This window comes from Ictidomys tridecemlineatus, chromosome 1 (assembly GCF_052094955.1).
Source record: "Ictidomys tridecemlineatus isolate mIctTri1 chromosome 1, mIctTri1.hap1, whole genome shotgun sequence".
NCBI classification, from domain to species: Eukaryota; Metazoa; Chordata; class Mammalia; order Rodentia; family Sciuridae; genus Ictidomys; species Ictidomys tridecemlineatus.
Genome location: NC_135477.1, coordinates 52,199,673 through 52,221,983, shown reverse-complemented (window position 1 = coordinate 52,221,983; position 22,311 = coordinate 52,199,673). Strand labels below are relative to the sequence as shown.

The following is a 22,311-nucleotide window of genomic DNA, read 5'->3' as shown; positions in this document are numbered from 1 at the left end:
GAACTCATGATCCTCTTGTCTCAGCCTCCTGAGCCACTGGGATTACAGGCGTGCGCCACCACACCTGACAATGTTTTAAAGTACTTGTAAGGACGGCAATGCGATGGCTGCTGGTGACCGTGGCAGGTCTGTTAACGACCTCCACTTGTGGCCTGCATTCCCATAGAAAGGAACGTATGTTTCTGTTACTGTAACAGACAGTTAAGGTCACCAACTTATAAAGAGGAAAGGTTCATTCCAACTCACATTTTTGGAGGTTCTCGTCCATGACCTACTGTGCCGGTTGCTTTTGGGTCTGTGGGGAGGCGGCACATCGTGGGGGCAGCGTGTGACAGAGCAGAACCTCTCACCCTGTGGTCAGGGAAGCAAAAAAAGACGGAGAAGCAGGGCTAGTGCCCATCACTCCCTTCAAGGGATGTCCCTAGTGACCTGAAGACCTCTCCCTGGGCCCCACCACTTCCCGCAGGGCCATGTGGGGGAAGCCTGGGCCGTGGGCCTTGGTGGGACACCTAAGATCCAGGCTGTGGCAGAGGTTCGTTTTTCTTTATTTACTGACTTTGTTTTTCGGTGCCGGGGATTGAACCAGGGGCACCGACCCCTGAGCCACACCCCAGCGCTGCTTTGTATTTTATTTGGAGACAGGGCCTCACTGAATTGCTTAGTGCCTCACTGTTGCTGAGGCTGGCCTTGAACTCTCGGTCCTCCTGCCTCAGCCTCCCGGGCTGCTGGGATGACAGCATGCAGCCCTGCTCCTGGCTTTTCTGACCCCTGTCCAGGCCTCCTTGCCTCCACCCCAGCATGTCTCCAGCTGCTGCTGTCCTGGCCTCTGTCTGGCCTCAGTCTGGCCTCTGTCTGACTCGGTGTAACCCCATGAAGCCTCATACGCAGCCTGATTTATCCCTTTAGGAGTAAAAATGGACCCACCGGTTCTCCTCTAAGTGCTGACCTGCTCCAGCTGGGGCCGAGCCAGCCGGATGGTGACCAGATGTTTCCTGAAGGACACCAGGTGCCAGGATGCATCCTGGGGCCTCCTGCTTCCCAGCGGCTGCCTGGGCTTCGGCCTCTCCCTGCAGAGGAGGCGGCTGAGCTCCTGGCCTCGGGGGAACTCTGGGTCTGGGTGGCTGGTTGGCGGGCTCTCCCACCGCCTGCTGGAGATGCTGCAGGGTGGCCAGCCTCAGCTCTGGGCCGGGCCCCTGGCCTGGCCGAAACCATCCTGATTGACAGCTGGGCCCTCTGCTTCCTGGCTGGGCGGGGCTGATCCTGGGGAAGGGCTATAATTAGCAGGACGGGCAGGGACCTTGCTGCCTGGGGCCAGTCATTCTGTGCTCTGCTGGATAAAGTGGTGTCACTGGAGATGTAAATATCATTTGGAAACTTTGAAGTTCCTGGGAAGGTTCTGCGGGCCCCTCTCCATCCCCTTGTCCCTGAAGCACTGTGTGGACGAGGAGGATCCCGGATGGACCCTGCTGTGTGGAAGCCACGTGGGGTCTGCCTGCAGGACAGGAGGAGCCGGCAGCTCCGTGCAGGAGGGGGGGGTCTTCGCATGTGCCCTGGGAGCCTTTCCGGTGGCTTCCGTGGTCTGGAAGTGTCACCAGGCGAACTTGACAGGGGTGGGATCAGGCTAGGGGGTGGGGTGCGCTTCCTGCCCGCCGAGCTGTCTGGAGGGTCCGGTCCCTGGGGAGCCTGCAGGATCAGAAGGGGGCCCCCCAGACGGTTTCCAGCGCTGGGCACCTCACGGCAGGGACAGGGCGGGGCAGGAAGGGGCCGATGGGGGAGTGGGGGAGACGTCGGGGCTCCTGTCCTCGTCCTGCTGGGGAAGAGGGACCCTTTCTGCAACAGGAACCAGGTCCCGGGGAAGGTGTGGATCTGGAGGTGATAGGATGGAAGCCTTGTGTGGCGCAGGGGCAGGGGACAGTCCCACTTTCCATCCCGATGGAGGGACGCCCCTCGGCGGGGCCTTTAGATGTCTGCCTCGCTCCACGCCTGGGCTCGGGGGCTTCAGGCTCCGTGGGGTGTTCCGCGGGGACCTGGGGTCCTGGGTGGCGGGTCTCTGGGCCCTTTGTGTACTCAGGTTAGGGTTTAGGGAGTGATTCCTCGTCACGAGGGCCACTTGGAACCAGGGATCTGGCCTTTTGAAGTCTGCTGGCTGTCATTCTCGGAGGACCTGGGGGGCCAAGGCCGGCCTTGAACCACGGTTTTTACCACGTTCTGGGTTGTTTTTTGGTTTTTTTTGGCCCCAGGGATCGAACCCAGGGGCACTCAACTGCTGAGCCATGTCCCCAGCCCTTTTTAGATTTTATTTAGAGACAGGGTCTCGCTGAGTTGCTTGGGGCCTCAGTAAGCGGCTGAGGCTGGCTTTGAACTCTCCCTCCTCCTGCCTCAGCCTCCTGAGCTGCTGGGATGGCAGGCGTGCGCCCCCTCACCCGGCACGTTCTGGGTTTTGGAGCATGAGGGACCGTGCCCTAGAGAGAGGCCTCGAGAGTCAGCAGGCAGGCACCTGGCCATGAACTACCGCGGGGTGCTGCGCCCGGGGGGGGGGGGGGGGGGTTTCCTGTAACCCTCAGTGGCGTGTCTCCGTGTCTCCGTCGGAAGCCCTCTTTGTGTGACTCTGGCGTCCCCGTGGCTTGTCAAAACCTGGGAGGAAGCGGGCCCTTCCAGTCAGGATAGCCTTGGCCTGTGCAGAAGGAGGCCAAGGGGATGTGACGCTCAGCAGGGGACCTGTTACATCTACCCCTGTAAGTCGGCTCAGGCAGCCTCTCGGTGGCCGGATGGTGACACTGGGAAAGCTATGGCTTTGGCACATCTTGTCAATGCTGCCTCTGTGTATCCCTCACCTCCTACACTCAGACCTTCACTGATAACACCAAGGCTTCTGGTTACTCTCCCACGAGGCCTTGAGCTCAGTGGAGAATCCCGTCATCTGACTTCCCCCGTCCTCTGGAAAGTCAGGATCCTTGGACAGGAAGGAGATTGGGTAAATAGGGTCTGACTCAAACCCGAGAGTGGGTGGGAAAGCCCAGCTCTGGTTCATACAAGTCCCTGATGATCTGTTGTGCTTTGCCAGTGTCAGGAATGTCAGGGTGCTGGAACCATAAAAAGAAATCCTCCTTGGCATGGAGCTTATGTTCTGGTGGAGAGGACAAAAATAAATAAGTAAATAAAAATAAAGGAAATAATGTGGTATGTGAAATACTGATAAATACAAAGGAGGGAAATGAAACCGGAAAAAAGGGATTTCATGGGGAGGGACTTTCCACTTCTAAATAAGGTGTCCAGAAGGCCTCAGTGAGCCGGTGACCGTTGAGCAAAGATGGAAGGACATGGGGCTGGAGCCATGTGGGTGTCAGGAGAAAGCGCATTTCAGGTAGTGGGGACTACCTGTGCAAAGGCCCTGGGGTGAGCACATAAGGTGTGTTTGGCAGCAGCGAGGAGCTTGGGTTTTCCTGATGGTGAATGACAGTGTGCGTAGTAACAGCGTGGATCATCTCTCCGTTGTCAGAAACTTTGATAACAAGGGACTTATTTTAAAATCCCCTCAAAATTCCTCGTTTCAACCTTCAGCCTTCCTCCTGGTCATCCTGAAAGTAAATTCCTTATGTTTCCCCTTCGCTACCCTCACCCTAACCCTAACCTCCGGGGCTGCCGTAGCATCCAGGACCACCACTAAGTCCCTCAGACTGGGTCTCCCAGCCGTCTGGAGGTCGGAAGTCCCAGGTCAAGGTGTGGACAGGGCTGGTTTCCTTGGGGTCCTCCTGTGAGTGACTCTTCCTGTGTCTCCCCGTGATCTGTGGGTCTGTAGCACAACCTCCGCGTAGAAGGACACGGGCGTGTTGGAGGGGGCCGCCCCATGACCTCGCTGTGACTTAGTCACCACTTTAAGATCTCCAGTCACAGTCTAAGGCTCTTCAGCAGAGGGATCTGGGGGTCCCACTTCAGCCCATAATGGTGTCCCCCAGGACCCCTGGACGGGCTCTTCAAGGGAAGGTCAGCCCCTCTCCCCTCTCCCTCCCTCCCTCCCTCCCTCCCTCCCTGACTCCTTTCTTTTTTGGGGTGGGGGACGGGTCCTGGGGATTGAACTCGGGGGGCCCTCGACCACTGAGCCCCTCCCCCGCCCTCTTCTGTATTTATTTAGAGACAGGGTCTCACCGGGCTGCTTAGGGCCTCGTTTTTGCTGAGGCTGGCTTTGAACCTGCGATCCTCCTGCCTCGGCCTCCCGAGCCACTGGGATGGCAGGCCTGCGCCACGGCACCTGGCTCCCCCCCCCCCCCCCCGACTTCTTTTTTTGTTTTTGGTCCTGGGGATTGAATCCAGGGGCGCTTCACTACTGAGCCACACCCCAGCCCCCACACACTCACACCCACACCCACACCCACACCCACACATAATATTTAAAAAAATCTAATTTAGAGACAGGGTCTCTCAAGTTGCCCAGGGCCTCCCTGAGTTGCTGAGGCTGGCTGTGAACTTGAGACCCTCCTGTCTCAGCCCCCTGCGCCTCTGGGACCGCAGGCGTGACCCCGGGCCAGCTCACTCCCTGCCTTCTGCTGCAGCTCATCGGGGCCCTGGTGCTGTCTGTGGGGATCTACGCCGAGGTGGAGCGGCAGAAGTACAAGACCCTGGAGAGTGCCTTCCTGGCGCCCGCCATCATCCTCATCCTCCTGGGAGTGGTCATGTTCCTGGTCTCCTTCGTGGGCGTGCTGGCCTCCCTGCGGGACAACCTGTACCTCCTCCAGGCGGTGAGTGAGCCTGGCCTCTGCCGGGAGGTGGTGCTGGGGGGGGTCCCTGGGGTCTCCAGGAAAGCCCAGGAGACACCCCCAACCCTGACGCAGCCTGGTCTCCTCAGTCCACACCAGCAAGCGGCTTCACCCCCTGGGCCAGCCCACAGGACGTGGTGGCCAGGAGAGCCGGGGCCACCCGTGTGCTTATCAAAGCTGGTCTGAATGCTGCTCTTGCTCCTTGAACTGTTCCCCTCGACCTCAGTTGCAATAGGAGAAGCCACACTCAGGGGACAACAGGCAAAGCCAGACAGCAGCATCAGCTCATGCGACCCGCGGACCACGCTGGGGGGTGGTTAGCGGTACCCCTGGGTAGGGCTGGGCTGTCTCTCTGGCCACCTCCCAGGGGTCGGCTCCTGCCTAGCGCTGTCCTCTGGCTCTCTGTGTTGGGGTCACTGCAGCCTCGGGCCACAGCGTCCTCGGAGTGCTGGATCCCAGGCATCTCTCTTGGCTGACTCTCAGGCTCTGGTGGCCTGGCTTGGGTCATGTCACATGGGGGGGTGGCAGGGGGCGGCGTCAGCCCCGCCTGAACCCCTGTACCCAGGGTGGGGACCATCCAGGTAGCAGATCCTAGCAGATCCACCGCTCCACCCTCCAGTGTCCGCTCCCTCTGGGAGGCTTCCTGTCTGTCCCACACACAGGGCCTGGTCCGGCCCGGGGCTGGAGGTGTTGGGATCAGCTGGAGGTGGCCTGTTCTCCGCTGAAGGGGTGGCATCAGGTGACCCCTGGCCACTCTGGGTGGATTGGGAAGCCCGCCCATGGAGCCAGGCCTGTCCCCTGTGGCCGAGCTGGAGTGAGCCCAGCTGTCCTCTTGGTGGAGTGGGGACCTAGACCACCGAGACCCCAGTGAGGACCGTGGGACCAAAGGGGGTGACAGCCTGCTTGGGGCAGCCGAGTCAGTCTTCCTGCCCCCTGGCCCCAGAGACGGGCCTCCCGGGCACAGCTGAGCGGATCCCGAGTTCTCCCGGGAGGAAAGGCCAAGGCCAGGGAGACCCGGAGCTGCCACAGGTGACACTCCCTGTTGATCTGCTCGCTCTCGGAGCAGAAGAAGCTGAGCCCCACGCTCGTCCCCGCCCGCCCCAGGTGAGTCTGAATTTTGTCTTCCAGTTCATGTACATCCTTGGCATCTGCCTCATCATGGAGCTCATTGGTGGCGTGGTGGCCTTGATCTTCCGGAACCAGGTGGGCCTGGGGATTTACTTACCAGCTACCTGTGTGCTGTGCACCTACTGTGTGCCCTGGGCTGTCAGCGGGGGCTGCAGCGAACAGGGCAGACCATCCTCACGGGGCTTCCACTCGGCTGGGGACGAGGAAACAGGTGACCTGAGAGACCCGGGGGCGGCGTGGAGGAGGACAGGGCCCCAGAAGGAGAAGGAGCCAGCCAGGCGTGGCCCGGGCAGAGGGGGCTGAGCAGGAATGAGCTCTCAGGTTTGCAGAGCCTCATGGAGGCCGCTTGGCTGATTGGATGGGGGATGGGGAGGGGGACAGAAGAGGGGGCCGGGAGGCCTGTCTGGGGACCACAGGGGCCCTTAGAGGTGCAGGTTGGGAGCTCAAAATGATTTTCAAAGCCGCTGGGAGCCTTTGGAGAGTCTCAAGCAGGGATGGATGAGGCCTGATTTGATTTTACTCTGGGCTGCAGGTAGAGGGTGGCGGGGGGCAGGCGGGGCTGCTGGAGGAGACCAGCTAGGAGCCTTGGCAGCCAGGGCAGAGGGGCTGGCGGCTGGGGGGCGGGAAGCCTGGACTGAAATGGTGGGGTTTGGTGTGCGCTTTGGAGGCGGCCCCGACAGGGCTGTTGTGATGGGTATAAAAGCGAGGCCGTTTGAGGGGCGGTGCCTGACGTCCTGGCCCCGCGGGTTTGCAGAGCAAGGGCCCAGCCAAGCTGGGGAGGTTCACGGCTCTCGGTCTCCGACTCCCTCATGTTAGTCTCCAGGCAGGTCCACACCCTGGGAACCAAGGGTCTGCCTTCTGTTGGGTGAGCCTCAGGACAGGGCGTCATCAGTGCACAGAGAGGTTAAGAAATTCTTTCAAGAGCACACAGCGGACAGAGGCGGCTCAGGGCTACATGAGTCTAGTCTTGCCACCTGCTCCTCCCCTTGCTTCTTTGGTAATTTCCGGATCGTCTGCTCTGAGCTGGCAGACCCAGGACACTGGGAGAGCCATGGTCATTCCATCTGGGCAGGCTGCAGGGCCCCTGTCTGGCTCGGGACCTTTTCGGGGTTACGGGTCAGTGTTTTCCAGGCCAGAGCCCAGTCCAGCTCCTGGCCGGCAGCCTCTGCCACCCTAATAACCAGTCCCCTCCTCAGTGAGCAGCGGTCTTAGTTCTGGCATGCTTCGCCAGGCGGCTGGCTTTGTCATTTCCCAATGTCCGGGAGGTCGACAAGGCCATGCTGTGGCCTCCTTTCAAGTGAGGGAGCCGAGCCCACTGAGGGCCCTGGAGCCTCCTGGGGCTTCCCACTCTCTGCTCGGGAAGCCACAGGCCTGAGGTCACTGGGAGAATTTCCAGCGGTCCCCAAGCCTTGCAGGAGCCACGGCCTGTGGAGCGTGTCCTTCTCCTTTGATTGGGTGTCCCCTGGGGCCTTGGTGGGCAGGGGCTGTGCTGCGTGGAGGTGGGGAGAGGCGTGGAGAAGAATCAGCTCAAAACCAAAATCAGTTTCTCCTCCTGTGTCCTGGAGGCCCAGGTCCCTCCTGTGACCCCGGTGTCGGTCGTGGACCCCAGCGGGGTGCCCTGTAACACAGTTCAGTGTTGATGCATCTACCTGGAGGTAGCAGTGGACTCCACAGGCTGAGGGCTCCATGCCCAAGACTGTCCCCTCCCCTCAGATGCCAGTCACAAGTCCCAGGTGGTTCTACGTGTGCTTCTGACCAACCAGCTCCCGATCGGGGTCCCACAGCCCCTCTGCAGGTCAGCAGGTTGCTGGGGAAGCTCGCGGGACTCCGGGGGCGTGGTGCTGGCTTAGGGGACAGTGGGAAGGAGGCGCACGGGCGAGGTCTGGGGGAAAGGGCGCGGAGCCCCAGCCCTCTGAGGTCCCCCGCAGGGCCTCGCTGTGCCCTGCTCTCTGGAGGCCTCTGAACCTGTCCTTTGGGGCCCACGGAGACTGGTGCGTGGGCACCGTGGAGAGTGGCGGGTGGGCACCCAGCGAGGCCTGTGCGTTCAGACTTCCAGCATGGCTTCCTCAGGGGAGTGGGCAAGACCCCTGGAATGAGGAGGGTCTGGTGACCTGCCATCACACCTGGGTAGGTTGGAGGTGTCTTTGTGTCCTTGAAAGATGGGGGAAGATTCGAGTTCCTATGGCCTGCGTCAAGGAGAAGGAGTTCTCGTTTCTGTGTGTGTGTGAGTGTGTGTGTGTGTGTGTGAGTGTGTGTGTGTGTGTGTGAGTGTGTGTGTGTGTGTAGTGCTGGGGTGGAACCCACGGGTGCTCTACCACTGAGCTTCACCCCCAGCCCTTCTTATTGTATTTTGAGACAGGGTCTCACTGAGTTGCTGAGGCTGGCCTTGAACTTGAGACCTTCTGCCTCAAGCCTCTGGCTAGCTGAGATCATCAGTGCCCACGGCCACGCCCGACTCGGAAATTCCAGTCCCGCTGACCTCCCGCGGGGAGGGAATGTATATATATCCACATACACGTAAAAATACAACAGTCTCACGGTGTCAGAGAGCTGGAAGGCAACTTAGAAAGTGTTCAAGGCAGCCAGCTAGGAGATGCACGCCCGCCACCCAGAGACCCGGGAAGCCTGGGCGGGAGGAGCGCGAGTTCTAGGCCACCTGGGTGATTTTAAGTAGTCTTTATTTTAAAATAAAATAAAAACTAAAAAAGGATGGGGATGTAGCTCAGTGGTAAAGTGTTCCTGGAGTCAATCCCTGGTACCCAATAAATAAATAAATAATGATGATGATGATGATGATAATAGTAATAATAATAATAACAGCCATGGTAATAAATAAAAATATTAAAGCAGGACACAAAATCACAAATGCAGTAAAAATCTTCACAATAAAAAAATAGGTCTGGAAAAGACTGAAGGGAACAGAAATCTGAGCATTACTACAGCGCTTGAGGGATGGGATGCCCCTCTATTTTTTTCCCTAGTTCTCAGATTTCCTTTTTTGCTTTTTAAAGTCAAGGGGAAAACACCACATTAAAAAAACACTGTTCCGTCGAGCGCAGTGACACACACCTGTCATCCCAGCCTCTCGGGAGGCTGAGGCAGGAGGATGGTGAGTTCAAAGCCAGCCTCAGCAAAAGTGAGGCGCTAAGCAACACAGTGAGACCCTGTCTCTACATAAAATTCAAAAAAGGGCTGGGGATGGGGCTCAGTGGCCCAGTGCCCCAAGTTCAATCCCCAGTCCCTCCCTCCAACCCCCCACCCCAAAACACCGTGCTTTACAACTCTTAATGCAACATGACTTTGTAAGGCAAGAGATGGGCCAGTGTTGGGGACACGGCAGGAGGGCTTGCCTGTTGATGGTAGGAAGGCGGAAAGACCAGCGAGGAGCAATCCAGGCCAGCTTCCAGGAGGAGGTGGGTTCCCGGTTCCCTGTTCCATGTTTCAGAAGACAGGTTTCCCCGAGCCACCATATAACAAGACGACGCGTGTGGTGACAAGCGAGAACAAATGATCAGGCTGAGGATGCCACGTGGGTTCTCAGGGAGGGGCTCAGACAGTGGCCAAAAGTCAGCTCTTGGTGAAAGGCAGGGACTCCGCAGCGGGAGCTGGGCAAGGCCTCTGCCGCTGGCCCCGAGCTCGTGGGGGATGGAGGGGCGCAGCCAGGCACAGGGGGCAGGGACAACGCAGGTTTCAGAAGCCCAAGTGGCTGTGGCACCTTGACCAGGCGGGTGGGAGGAGGACCCTGTGACCCCCCACCGCCCAGGTCTCGTCCCTCTGGACACTTGCTGCCCTCCCCTTAAGGAGGTCGGTGGTGGACACCTGGAGCGCCCTGGGCTATGGCCAGAATGTCTGTCCCCGTGCCAGCCTCCTTCCCTCTGCCTCTGCCCAGTGAGGGCAGTGGCCTCTCTCTTGCTCTCCGTTGAAGGAGGGCTTGCCCAGCGCAGGGCCAGTGAACCGTTTGGAGCTGCGGCTGGTTGTCCACCTGGTACCTGCGCTGGCTGTGGACACACCCCGAGGTCGGGGCAGGAGGACTAGACCGCGCCACGGCTCCCTCGGCTGAGCCCCTCAGCACAGGGACCTTCCCCAGAGCCAAGCTGCTGGGCTCCGGGTGGGAGAGGCTCTGAACTGGCCTGGCCAGACTCCCCCGCGGGCGGACCTACTGTGGGGCCGCTGGGGAGTGAAGGCTGGAGCCCCAAGTCCCTGGGACACTGAAGCATAACCTCCCCCCCCACCCAGGGACCAGCCTGTGACTCCCAGACGGACCCCAGGGAGCCTCGGGCCAATATTCCCCAAGAGCCTCTCAGCTCTGACCCCGGGATTCTCTTCTGTCCTGGGCTGTCAGACTGGGCCTCTGTCGGGTCTGGGGCAATGAGGATGAGTCCCCACCTTCTAGGGGGACTGGGGGACATTCACAGGTGACTGCATAGGCACTAAGGGAGGCAGGAAGCCCAGGCCAGGCTGCCCCTCCTCCAGGAGCTGAGGCCCAGGCGTGCAGCTGGGCTGCCAAGGCAAGGCCTCCCCAGCCTTTGGTCTGGAGGCTAATAAGGAAGTGCAGGAAGCCTTGGGCAGCCTGCAGGGCCCAGGACGGCTCTGTCCCCTCAGGGCAGGCTCCTGCTAGACTCTTTGCTCTTCCCCGCTGCCAGGGAGCTGCAACCTCTGTGATTCCTCATTTAAAACTTTCCAGCCAGGCAGGTGGCACACGCCTGCAATCCCAGTGACTTGGGAGGCTGAGACAGGAGGATCATGAGTTCAAATCCAGCCTCAGCAACTTGGTGAGGCCCTGAGTTACTCAGTGAGACCCCGTCTCTAAATAAAATATAAAAAAGGGCTGGGGTTGGGGCTCAGGGGTTGAGTGTCTCTGGGTTCGATCCCTGTACTTTCCTCTCTCCAGGGAGGGTGATGCAGAGGTTCTACAGCTTGAAAACTCCATCTCAAAGAAAGATCTAGAAAGGACAGTTCTTTGTCTTTATTTAGTGGCTGCAACAATGTGCTCTGGAAACCCCGCGGCCTGCGGCCTTCGCTTACCCCTGACATAACCCAGCCCGCACCTCCTGAGCCCGGGGGTGCTTGGGAAAGGTGGCTTTCCCCTGGTGTGACCTGGCTCCGAGCCGGGCTCGGGTGGCCTCTGGGTGTGGCTGCAGAAAGCCGAGTTCTCTCTGGCTGCCACACTCCCAGGGCACGTCCTCCGACTGGCTCGAGTCCCTTGGAGCATGCCGGGTGCTGGTGACATCAGTGAGCGCTGTATAGTTCAGGGGGAAAGGCACAGCCTGCCCCTGCCCAGGACTTCCTCCCTCACCCCCCCCAGCTGCCCCTCCAGTGTCCTGCGTAAGTCCTCAGCATGCTCATGTGCAAACACACACGTACACACGTGCACTCACACACGTACACACGTGCACTCACAGTGCCAGAAGCAGTGCACGCTCACTAGAGCCAGCCTGACCCAGAGAGCTCCCTCCTGGGAGCTGGGCAGCTGCTGCCCATGGGCAGGACCATCTGTCCCTCCCACGACTCCCAGGTCCCCAGAGGCCTCCAGCAGGGCCCCGTTCCCTGCAGGGCAGCTCAGTTTCCATATGGATTTCCACAGAGGCCTCCCTTGGGGTCAGTGCCCTGGGAAGGCGCTCAGTGACGGTGGGGAGAGGCCGGGGAGGACCTTCCCTTGGGGCCACCAGCCTCCCTCTGCGCTGTCTTCCTCCTGCCCTGGCCTCCTGGCTTGTCCACCTGTTGCCAGTTCTCAGGGGTCCAAACAGCCCAGAGGCCCAGGAGGGTGTCCCTAGTGCTCTGAGGGTGGAAGGAAGCCACACACCACATCCCCACCCTGTAGCCCCAGGCATGTCCCTGACCTGGTGTCACCAGGCACAAGTCACTGGGTGCTGTGAGCTCATTCCCCGGCCCCACCTGGGGTCACTGACTGACCCACCCTGGTGTCCCGTTACGTCGCCATCCCCTGCCAGGCCCCGGCCAGTTGGCCTGCCCTTCACACCCAGATGGACGTTGGAAAGGCTTCGTCACTTGGAGGCCTCTGGGGAGGGTGGGCCTGTGGCCAGGCCGGTCCTCGCTCCGCCTGGGCCGAGTGGTGAGCAGGCAGCTGGTCCAGCCGCCCCTGCCCTGGGGTCCAGGGCCAGACCCCAGGGGCGAAGCAGGACGGTGAGTTTAGAGGCTCTGGCTTCCCTCCCGGGCCGGGCCGGCCTTCCCCTCGGCAGGTCCGCTCTGGAGCTGCCGTTGATTAGCAGCAGAGGGCGCGGCCCTTGCTTCCCAGAGCCAGGCTCCTGCATCACCGTGGCTTTGAGCAGTTCGGGTCTCGGGCAGGAGGTGGCCATCTTGGAGAGATGACCTCAAATCTGAATCTTGCGTTCTTCGCTTGGTACCTTAAAGTGTCAAGCGGGGAGTTTGACACCCTGGCGTCGGCATCTTCACCCGGGTCCAGTAGGACAGCAAAGCTGCCCTTGCTCTTCCTGCTTTATACAGGAGAATTGGAAGCCCAGAGAGGCTGATTGACTTGCCTGCAGTCACAGAGCAGGGAGTCGGGGTAGGAGGATTTGAGCCTCTGGGCAGGTTGCATCTCTCTGTGGGCCCCAGGATGCCTGCGAGGATGGCCCTGGGACTCCGCCCCAGAGGCTGCCTGTTACAGTGGGTCTTTTGGATGAGAGTCGGGGCCTCCGTTCCCCTGCTGTGACCACGGTGTGGAGTGTCTCACGAGGCGTCTGTCTCCTGGAAACAGTGGTGAGCCGCGTGCCGCGTGCCGTGTCCTGCTAGACGCGTCCAGAGCTTTAGTTATTCTAATCCCACGGCCTCTTTATAAGCCAGAGGTGTTGGCCTCTAGATTTTGGAGGTGAGGAAATGAAGGCTTGCAAGTCACCGTGCCTGCCGTGGGGTGGCCGGGGCTGTCCCCTGGACAGGGAGGCTGGACAGTCGAGGCCCTGGACTTCGATCTTCAGATCTGGAAGGTTCCTTGAGGGCAGCCTACGGGTTGGCTTACACGTGGGAGACTGAGGCTCAGAGAGGGGACATGAGCTGGGAGGGGCCTGGAACCTGGCCCCGCTGTCCACTGTACCCCGTGGCCCCGCTGTCCACTGTACCCCGTGGCCCTCCTGTCCCCTTGTACCCTGTGGCCCTCCTGTCCCCCTGTACCCCGTGGCCCTGCTGTCCCTCTGTACCCCGTGGCCCTGCTGTCCCCCTGTACCCCGTGGCCCTGCTGTCCCTCTGTACCCCGTGGCCCTGCTGTCCCCCTGTACCCCGTGGCCCTCCTGTCCCTCTGTACCCCGTGGCCCTGCTGTCCCCCTGTCCCTCTGTACCCCGTGGCCCTGCTGTCCCCCTGTACCCTGTGGCCCTGCTGTCCCTCTGTACCCCGTGGCCCTGCTGTCCACTGTACCCCGTGGCTCCTGCCCCGGGAATTGTCTGGCTCCTCTCTCTGGCACCAGAGCCAAGAATGCCCCTTTGTCCCCGGCCTCTGCCGGCCCTCGCCTCAGTGCTGTGAAAGCTCTGATTGTCCCTGGAGCCAGGCTGCCCACACTGCCACCCCCGCCCCTGCCTGCCCTGGGCCCTTTGTGTCCCAGATCTCGGCACAACAGCCGGCTGTTGATCCAGAGCGCCCAGCGTGACTGACCGGGAGGGGGCATGCCAGCACACTTCCTGGGAGGACTGTCCCTGCCCCTGCTGGCCGTGGGCACCACAGAGAGGGACGGAGGCCCAGGCGGGGGGATTCCAGGGTGGCCAGCTCTGGTCAGCGACCCTGTGACTCCCTGCCCACCCTGCGCTCCCTGCTGGTCCCTTAGTGTCCTCCTCTATGAGGAGGATGGGGGCGTAGGGGAGGGGTTTGGAAGGCCGAGGAAGGTTCCAGCTCAGGTCTGTCCCTGGGCCATCAGCATGGGGCTGGGGGCCAGTGTGCCCCGGGCCCAGCTCGCCCTTGAGTGCTTCCAAGCTGGGCCCAGCCTCTCGGGCCTGGGCTGGCCACTCTGCGAAGGAGCCGGGACATTGCCCTGCTGGACCTGGCCAGGGATCAGGTGCCCACTGGGCCTCGGGGCGCAGGGAGGGTGCTGGGACCGGGAGCTCGGGGAGCGGAAGGCGTCGGTACCCATCTTCCTCCCAAGACCTCGGGGTGGACCTGGCCTGAGGCCCTCCCTGTGCCCCCTCTTCTCCTAGACCATCGACTTTCTGAACGACAACATCCGTCGAGGGATCGAGAACTACTACGACGACCTGGACTTCAAGAACATCATGGACTTCGTTCAGAAGCAGGTGAGCCCCGGGGCTGGGGGTCAGGGGTACCTCGAGGTCCTTCGTCCCCCCGACTCCCACCACAGTAGGGGCCCCTGCTCCAGAAGGGAGAGGTGTCAGGGGTCAGGTGACGTCTCCATTCCCAAAGCGGGCGGCTGGCCCAGTTGGGAGGCGTGGCCACCAAGGAAGCAGGGCCCAGCTTGCCCCCGAGTCCTGGCCCAGATGACCGTATCCTACCCGCTCTGGTTACACGGACCCTCGCCTGTCCCTCCCACCCCCAAATAATCACCCCCACAGCAAGGCCAGGCGGAGCTACGGGCCACCTTGCCGGGTCCTGGGTGACCCTCCTCTGCGGGATGAGTGGCCTCCCCAGCCCCAGCCTCCTATGCCAAGTCCCCTGGCCCCGGGGAGCTCACCTGCTCAGGTCGGGACACCCGATGGCCGGCCTCTGCCCTGGCTCGTTCCTCCAGGTCGGGCACAGAGCCACCCCCGCCCCCACCATGCGTCCTCCAGTGTGATGAGACTGTGCCGTCTGGGCCCCCGTCCTCCCAGGCCCACCCAGCTCCGTGGGTGCCATGGAACAGCTGCAGGGCCGCCAGTGTCCCCATGCGCTCCTGCACCTGTCTCCTCTGGTCCCGGCTCACGGTCCTCATCCCCTGGGCGCTGCCCTGACGGTCACCGACTTCTCTCAGGGACGGAGCCAGGCACATATGGAGGCCTCGGCGCGTGCCAGCGGCGAGGCCACCCTCACACTCTCCTGGTTGAGGCCGGCAGGGTTTGAAGGCCGCAGGCCCACTCGGCCCTGGTGGCCTGTCCTGGGATGTGACCTTGGGGGTTGGGCTGGTCCTTGAGGACCAGCCTCACGGCACACCCAGGGCTCTTGGCTCAGAGCTTCTCTGTGGTCAGAACAGGTGCAGCTCTGGGAGCCCTTGCTGCCAGGCCGTGCCTGCCAACGCCGGCCGGAGTGTCAAGTCAGACTCCAGGGAGAGCAAGATGTTTTCATTGGAACCAGCCTCTGGCTGGCACGGGGACTCCATCTCCTGGGTGGGGCAGGGCTGACCAAAGCTCACTGGGCCCCTGCTGTGCCCAGCCTCTCTGGTGATCACAGCTTAGCTCTGCAAAGCTGCTGTTGCTCTTCCTGATCTATAGAGGAGAATTTGAGCCCAGAGCGGCTGATTGACTTACCTGCAGTCACACAGCTGGGAGTGGCAGTATGAGGATTTGAACTCGGGCAAAGCAGATGTCCCTTGAACTGCACAGAGGCACTTACAGATCCAGAAAGCTGATGGCTTAAGAGGCACTATGGGGGCTCTGGAAGGGTGTCTGGTTTCTGTTTCTACCAGGACCTCCTACTGAAGCTCTCCCCAGGGATGCTCTCTCTCCTGGACCTAATCCCAGCTCCCCGCTTGCTCTGGCTGACGGGGGTTGGCGGTGCTCTGCCTCCTTCTCATGACCTGCCACTCACTCTGTTCCAGACTCGCTGGCTTTTGTGCCCACTGCTGAAGTACAGGCTCGTTTCTGCGCAGGGCCTTTGCACATGTCAACGGGCTTGTCCTTATTTACTTTTCAGATGCAATGTCCTCTCTCAGAGTGGCCTTTCTGGACCTCCTAACCTGTAGCCCCCCACCCTACTCCCCCTCCACCTGTCTCTTGTGTCCAGGGTGCACAGAACCCCACCTGATCTTTTCACTTAGCACCTACTCTGTCCCCCTCGGTACTTTTGCTCACCCCTTTCTGCCCAGAGCCCTGAGCAGAACCTGGCTGTGCCCTGCACTCCTCAGAGATGCACCTGCTGCCCACGGGGCTGGCGCTGCTGCGGGGGAGGGCGTGGGGGCTGACCTGAGGGAGAGCCGGGGCAGCTGCACGTGCCCCAAGGTCAGTGGACGGGGACCTCCACAGATTCATGGTCTCTGGTGCCATGAAGGTCCTCCTCCAGCCCAGCGCCTGCACAGGGACACGGGGACACGGGGACACAGGGATGGCGAAGTTGTCAAAGGGGGATTTTCTTCCGGTGCCCAGGCGCGGCCCTGACCCGGGGGCACTCACTGCCTCCCGCTGGCTGACCCCACAGCGCACAGCCGATGCCCTCTAGGGCTCCCTGCCTCAGGGCGACCCCCGCGTAGACCGCCGTCCCCTGGCCCCTTCCTGCCACCCGGCCTCCTGGGCAGTGATGGCTCCCTGTCCCCTTGTGTCCTCCTCAGTTCAAGTGCTGTGGCGGGGAGGACTACCGAGACTGGAGCAAGAACCAGTACCACGACTGCAGCGCCCCCGGGCCGCTGGCCTGCGGGGTGCCCTACACCTGCTGCTTCAGAAACACGGTAGCTGCTGGGGGCCCGGGAGCACCCATGCTCAGATCCCGGGTCCGGGTGGTGGGGTGACGGGGGCCGGAGGTGGTGGCCAGAGCCGAGCTTTCCTGAGCTCCCAGGGCTCCTGCAGGGGCAGGCCGGGAGGGTGCCGCCTCGGGAGCCGGGTCAGTTGGCCTCTGTTGGGCACGAGCCCTTTGGTTGGGTGAATTCACTTTCCACTTACAGCCTGTGAGCAGGTCCTGGGATTGTCCCCACTTTCCAGATGGGGAAACTGAGGCACTGGGAGGTTGGGCGTCTTGTCCAGACTTGGCAGGGCTCTAGGGTAGAATGCCCGCAGCTGTGCCCTGGAGCGCTGAGGGCAGGGACGGGGCAGGGGCAGCTTCCAGGCCGGGCAGCTGCTCCACGGTGCTAGCTGTTAGCGGCAGGAGGAGGGGGCCCTGGCCGGGGGGGGGGGGGTGTCTCCCGTGACCTTGGGCTTGAGGTTCTGGGAGTCGCAGCAGCAGAGCACTGGGAGAAGCGGGTCTGGGGGTGTGAATGCCCGCTTCTGCCTCTCCCCGGCACACCCCCCTCAGCTGTCACCTCCCGAGTCCCCTGGGCTGCTGTCCTATGCAGTCACTGCCGGTCAGTCCTCGGGTGTAGCCAGTGTGCGCAGAGCTGCCTGGTTTCTGGATCGGAATGGAGCAGACGGCGTGGCAATTACTCAAGCCACCAAGAGTCATGGAAAATTCCCCGCTGACACCTCCGCTCCGTGCCCGCGGGTTCTGTAAACGGAGCAGCCACGGGCGGGGGCCTCGCCCTGAGCCGGAGCCAGCGACAGTGCATCACCCTAAAAAAGGCCAGGCCAGGAGGGGAGCGGGCACGGCACGTCCAGCTGCCATTTTAGGGTAGATCTCTGGGCAGCGGGAGAGCCGGGGTTCCCAGAGACCTGGGAGGTTGGTCCAGCGCTCTAAAGTGGCAGAGAAGGAGCTGGAACCGTTGAGGGTGATGCCGGAGGCCACAGTGGCCTCTTCTGTGACACTGACACACATGGCCCCCTGGCATTCACTTAGACATAGAGGGACACACTGGACGGGCTGGGCCTGGGGGCCACCTCTCTCCCCTTATGAGTGGAGATGGCATCAGGCAGGGCACAGGTGGTGACAGAAAGTTCCCCTGCAGCCTGTGCCCTGGCGCCTGTCTGGAAGGGATGGGACAGGGCCTGGTCACAGCTCTCTCTGTGCCTGAGTCGACCAGCAGCCGGGAGCCCTGGGGCCAGCTCTTACAGTGCTCTCGCTGCTGAGGCCGTGTGGCAGGGACGTGTGGCCAGTGGCCCAGGGAAGGGTGGACCCCGCGGCAGGGTCCCAGCTGTGGTCTGAGGTTTTCCTTCATGGGAACCAGTGGAGCAGGAAGAGCCCGGCCCCAGCCTCTTAGAGGCGTCTGACCCTAGTGGCTCTTGGAACAGCTGGGGATCCTGGGACAGCACCGCCTGGCTCCTGCGGGTGGAGGGGACAGTTTAGGCACAGACTCAAGCTGGGCCACTTGGGCAGACCCTCGGCTCCCTCCTCCATGGTGCAACTCTCTGGGCCTCAGTCCTTCCTGCTGTAAAATGGGTGACTAAGGGTCTTAGTGTGCGCCCTGGAGGGTCACCGGTCGCACCTTTCTGTTTCAGACAGATGTTGTCAACACCATGTGCGGCTACAAAACCATCGACAAGGAGGTAACGTCTTTGAAATTCCTTTGTCCCAGGATTTGGCTCTTCCTGTCCCTCCCCCAGGGTGACAGAGGGGTTTCCAGAGGTGGGGTTCCTGCTGTAGTGACTCGCCACACTCCTGGCTGTGAGCCGGGGACAGGCCTGCCAGACCCAGAAGGGCTCAGGGAGCCAGGAGTCCTCGCGTCCCTGGGTCTGGGGGAGGCCACCTGCCAGGTTTGCTGAGCTCCTCGTTCAGTCTTGTGCACGAGAGACGGTGGCCCTTGCAGGCACCCCCTGTACACTGTGTCCCTGGCTCTGCCCCCTCCCAGCCTGCTTCTGCCCGTGGAGTTGCCAGTTTGCAGACAGCTCACCTCTGCCTGAGACCCAGGAGGACAGCGAGCCCCTGGGGGTACCCGGGGTCAGCTTCCTGAGCACTGGGGGGGTCCCTGCAGCAGCGGCCCTGTGGGAACACGTGAGAAAGTGCATCATTTGGGAGCATTTCAGATTTGGGGATTTGGATTGGGGATGCTCCACCTTTATAATCATTATTTGATTTACATAGTAGTCGTTCTAGAAGATTCCTTGTACATTAAAACCATGCATGCCCCAAAAAAACCTTTTTTCTCCCTCCTACATACCTGGAGTTAGGCTTTTGGCTCAGGTGGCCGTGGGCAGGCCAGGGGTCCATCTGAGAGGCGTGCACACGGGCGAGTGTTTGTGGACTAGGGTCACCCTGAGCTCTGCAGTCCTCCAGTACCCAGCCCTGATCATTTGGACACCAAGGTGCCACCGCCGTGTCCCCGGTGCTCTCTAGGGGAGTGGTACTAGAGAATCAGTGGTCTGTGGCCGTCTTCCCACATTGCATGGGAGAAGCAGAGGCCCAGAGTGGCCAAAGGATTGACCTGGACCTCTGGTGAGTGGCAGGGGGGACGTGCTGTCGGGCTGACCAGCCTCCCCCCTGCAGCGCCTCAGTGTGCAGGACGTCATCTACGTGCGAGGCTGCACCAACGCTGTGCTCATCTGGTTCATGGATAACTACACCATCATGGCGGGCCTCCTGCTGGGCATCCTGCTCCCCCAGGTGGGAACCCCAGGGTCCCCTGTGCAGCCGGGTGATTGCAGGAAAGGAGGGGGTGGGGGGGCTCTGGGAGGGCTGGAGGAGAGGCCAGGAGGCTGGAGCGTGGGGTCTTGAGCTGTCTGAGGTGCTTCACAGGCACCTTCTCCTCCGGCTCTCTGTGAGGGAGTGGGATGATCATTCCCATTTTACAGAGAAGGAAACTGAGGCTCGGCGAGGTGAAGTGACGTGCCTAAGCCCTGCTAGATGGGCCACGGCAGAGCTGGGTGGGGAGCAGGTTCCCAGTCTGCAGGGGCCCTGGCTGGTGGGACCCGGGAGGCCTCTGAGGTTTCTGGGGGGCCCGGGAGGCCCAGGCTGGGGCTGCCAGGTCGTGGGGTGCAGGGAGGAGCTCCTGGGAGGGCTCCGCACTGGCTGCTTGTGTTTCTGGAGCCGGGACCTGCCAGGGAGGGCTGCCTGGGGGCCACGAGGCTCTCCCCAACCTGCTCCTTCTTCTCAGTTCTTGGGGGTGCTGCTGACACTCCTGTACATCACCCGCGTGGAGGACATCATCATGGAGCATTCTGTCACCGACGGACTCCTGGGCCCGGACGCCAAGCCCAGCGCGGACACAGCGGGCACAGGCTGCTGCTTGTGCTACCCCAATTAGGGCCAGGGCCTGGACACCCACTCCAGCAGGACCTGGCTGGGTGGCACCTCTCAGTCCACTTAGGGGCTGGACAGGACTGCACCACGGCCCTGTGCCTGGGTAGAGTGCCCCTGTGGACGGCTTCTCCAGGCCGCACACTCTGGGTTCCGTGCCCACCCTGCCAGGAGAGAGAGCGTGGCGTCCCTGCTCTGGATCTGGGCCATGAGGGAAAGAGGAACTTGGGGCTCAGCTCGGGGCCCACTGTATTTCCGGCGGTGCCCTGGGCTTGCGGTCAGTAGGCCCTTCAAGGGCAGTTCTGCTGTGATTTGCCAGTTTGGGGAGACAGTGGCGGGAGGGGCAGGGGGTATCCCTCCCACGCCCCAGATGAGGTCGGGCCATTTCTCAGCCTCCGTAGGTGCCTTCAGCCCTCTGCAGGGGCAGCTGTTTTGCTGACCTGTTTTCTATGTGAGTTTTGTAACATTCATGTTCTGTGCAGAGTTCACAGGACTTTCTGACTGTGCAGAGCCGGGCATTTTCCTGCTTTGGCTCCAAGTCAGTTCATTAATCAAACAATAAAGACACGATTTTTTTTTTTTTTTTGGTCTTTCATTGCTGTTGCTTTGGTGGGGAGGGGAGGAGGAGGTGGGCTCAGTCTGGACTTGGAAGCCCCTCGTGAGGGCAAGGATAGAAGGAGGACCACCCAGGGGTGAAGATTTGGTAGTTTGGGACACGGAGGCCAGGGAACATCTCAGAGGGGGAGGCAGAGAAGACGACTACACCCATTTTACAGTTTGGGAAACTGAGGCTGGGTGATGCATGGCATGCAGTCCCACGACGAGGAAGCAGGACAGTCAAGGATTTGGTGAGCAGCAGCGCCTTCAAACCCTCCTGGGCCTTTACAAACTGTAAAAGTTCAAGTATGTTTCTCCCTCTGTGGCTGGTGCCAAGGAAAGCTTGGTGCCGATCGCCCCCTGCTGGAGAATCCAGGGATTGCACACACCAGTCCACCACTCTCCTGCCCCAGGCAGGAGTCGTAGATTTCCAGGGAGGTTCTTGGTAGCCAGGGCCATGGAAATAAAACGGCAAGCAGACCGCACGGGGTGCCAGGAGCTTCTAAACACGGCCTCCTCGCTGGTAGTTCTTGCTGTCTCCGTTTTGTGGATGGGGAACTGAAGCAGGGTGGGGACGTCCCTTGCCAAGGCCTATGGCTGGCCGTGCGGCCGCTGCTGCCTCCCAGGGTCCGTGTGCACCTGCCTCTGGGCGTGCACGGCCAGGTGTGGCTGGGCTGCCATGTCCTGCCTCCCATGACGGGGCCGCTGCAGCCTCTGCTGGGCCTCTGGTCCCCGTGTTGACCCAGACACCAGGCCAGGGCAGGCTCTGGGTGGCTGGTGGCCTCACGACCCCAGCTGCACTCTGAGAATTCTCTCGGTGCTCATAAGAGAGAGGGTGAGTGCCTTGGGGGACAGCAAGATGGCAGAGGCCCTGAGGAGGGCTTGGGGCTGCTCTGGAGTCTGCTGGTGCAAGTCAGGTTAGGGCTGAGGACGGGCTCAGTGGAGACCACCCAGTGGGTGAGGCCCTCGGGTCCCACCTGGCCTTGCAGAGAATAATAATGATGTTACTCTGAAAGCTGGAGACCAGGGCACCTTGTATTTCCCTTTCCAGGGTCACTCTTTCCAATGGCCACACCTGTGCTGTGGCGAGACGCCCTGCTCCTGCCCCTTTTTGTGCTCCAAGGTCACCGTCATCACCTTGCCACCTTGTCTCACTGAGGAATGGCCCTGCAAACGGGTGCTTTTTTCAATCCCTAGCACACAGAGGGAATGCCAGTGTTTGTGCCATCCACCATGTATGTGAAAGCAGAGGAGATCGGTGGGTTTCAATTTTAGGTGTTTTTTGTTGTTGTTAGAAGAAAAAAAATGCATTAAGGAAAACTCACAGGACAAAGACTCCAAAGACAACTGGATTTTTTTTTTTTACCTGTTTACTTTTTTATTTAACCTATTCATTGAGGTACACATGACAAAATAAATTGTCTATATTTAAAATGACAAATATAGGTGTCCAGGAAACCTTCAACGCAGTCAAGATAACCGGCATGTCCACCACCTCGAAGACCTCCTCCTGTCCCTTCAGAATCCTTTGTCACCCTCCCCAGCCAGCATCTACTTTCCCCATTAATTACTTCAAATTTTCTATAATTTTATAAAAGTGGTTTTATACATGGCCGGGCATGACGCTGCACACCTGTAATCCCAGTGGTGCTGGAGGCTGAGACAGGAGGATCGTGAGTTCAAAGTCAGCCTCAGTAAAAGTGAGGCGCTAAGCAACTCAGTGAGACCCTGTCTCTCTATAAAATTCAAAAAAGGGCTGGGGATGTGGCTCAGTGAATAAACACCCCTACTTTCAATCCCTGGTACCAAGAAAAGAAAAGAAGAAAAGTGGATTTGTATAGTATGCACTCTTTTTTTTTTTTCTGCTTCCTTCGTTTGACACAATTAAGATTCATTCATTTTGTAGCATATATCAGTAGTTCCTTCTTG

General features: G+C 60.6%; 1 protein-coding gene across 4 annotated transcripts in view; it reads left to right on the top strand.

Annotated features, from left to right (window-relative positions):
• The window catches only part of Tspan15 (tetraspanin 15), a 40,068-nt gene extending 19,702 nt beyond the window's left edge, over positions 1-20,366 (top strand). Inside the window, exons 1-8 of one of the 4 annotated variants that reach the window (XM_078041106.1) lie at positions 3,899-3,984; positions 4,551-4,736; positions 5,883-5,957; positions 14,022-14,117; positions 16,298-16,414; positions 18,051-18,098; positions 19,036-19,152; positions 19,643-20,366. In XM_078041106.1, the coding sequence (XP_077897232.1) occupies positions 3,943-3,984; positions 4,551-4,736; positions 5,883-5,957; positions 14,022-14,117; positions 16,298-16,414; positions 18,051-18,098; positions 19,036-19,152; positions 19,643-19,792 (831 nt within the window). In that variant the 5' untranslated portion in view covers positions 3,899-3,942 and the 3' untranslated portion in view covers positions 19,793-20,366. Of the gene's footprint in view, positions 1-3,898; positions 3,985-4,550; positions 4,737-5,882; positions 5,958-14,021; positions 14,118-16,297; positions 16,415-18,050; positions 18,099-18,400; positions 19,016-19,035; positions 19,153-19,642 lie in introns of those variants that run through there. The other 3 variants (XM_005325958.5, XM_040272155.2, XM_078041110.1) reach the window with 3 other exon arrangements.
• Positions 20,367-22,311: the final 1,945 nt, after the last annotated feature.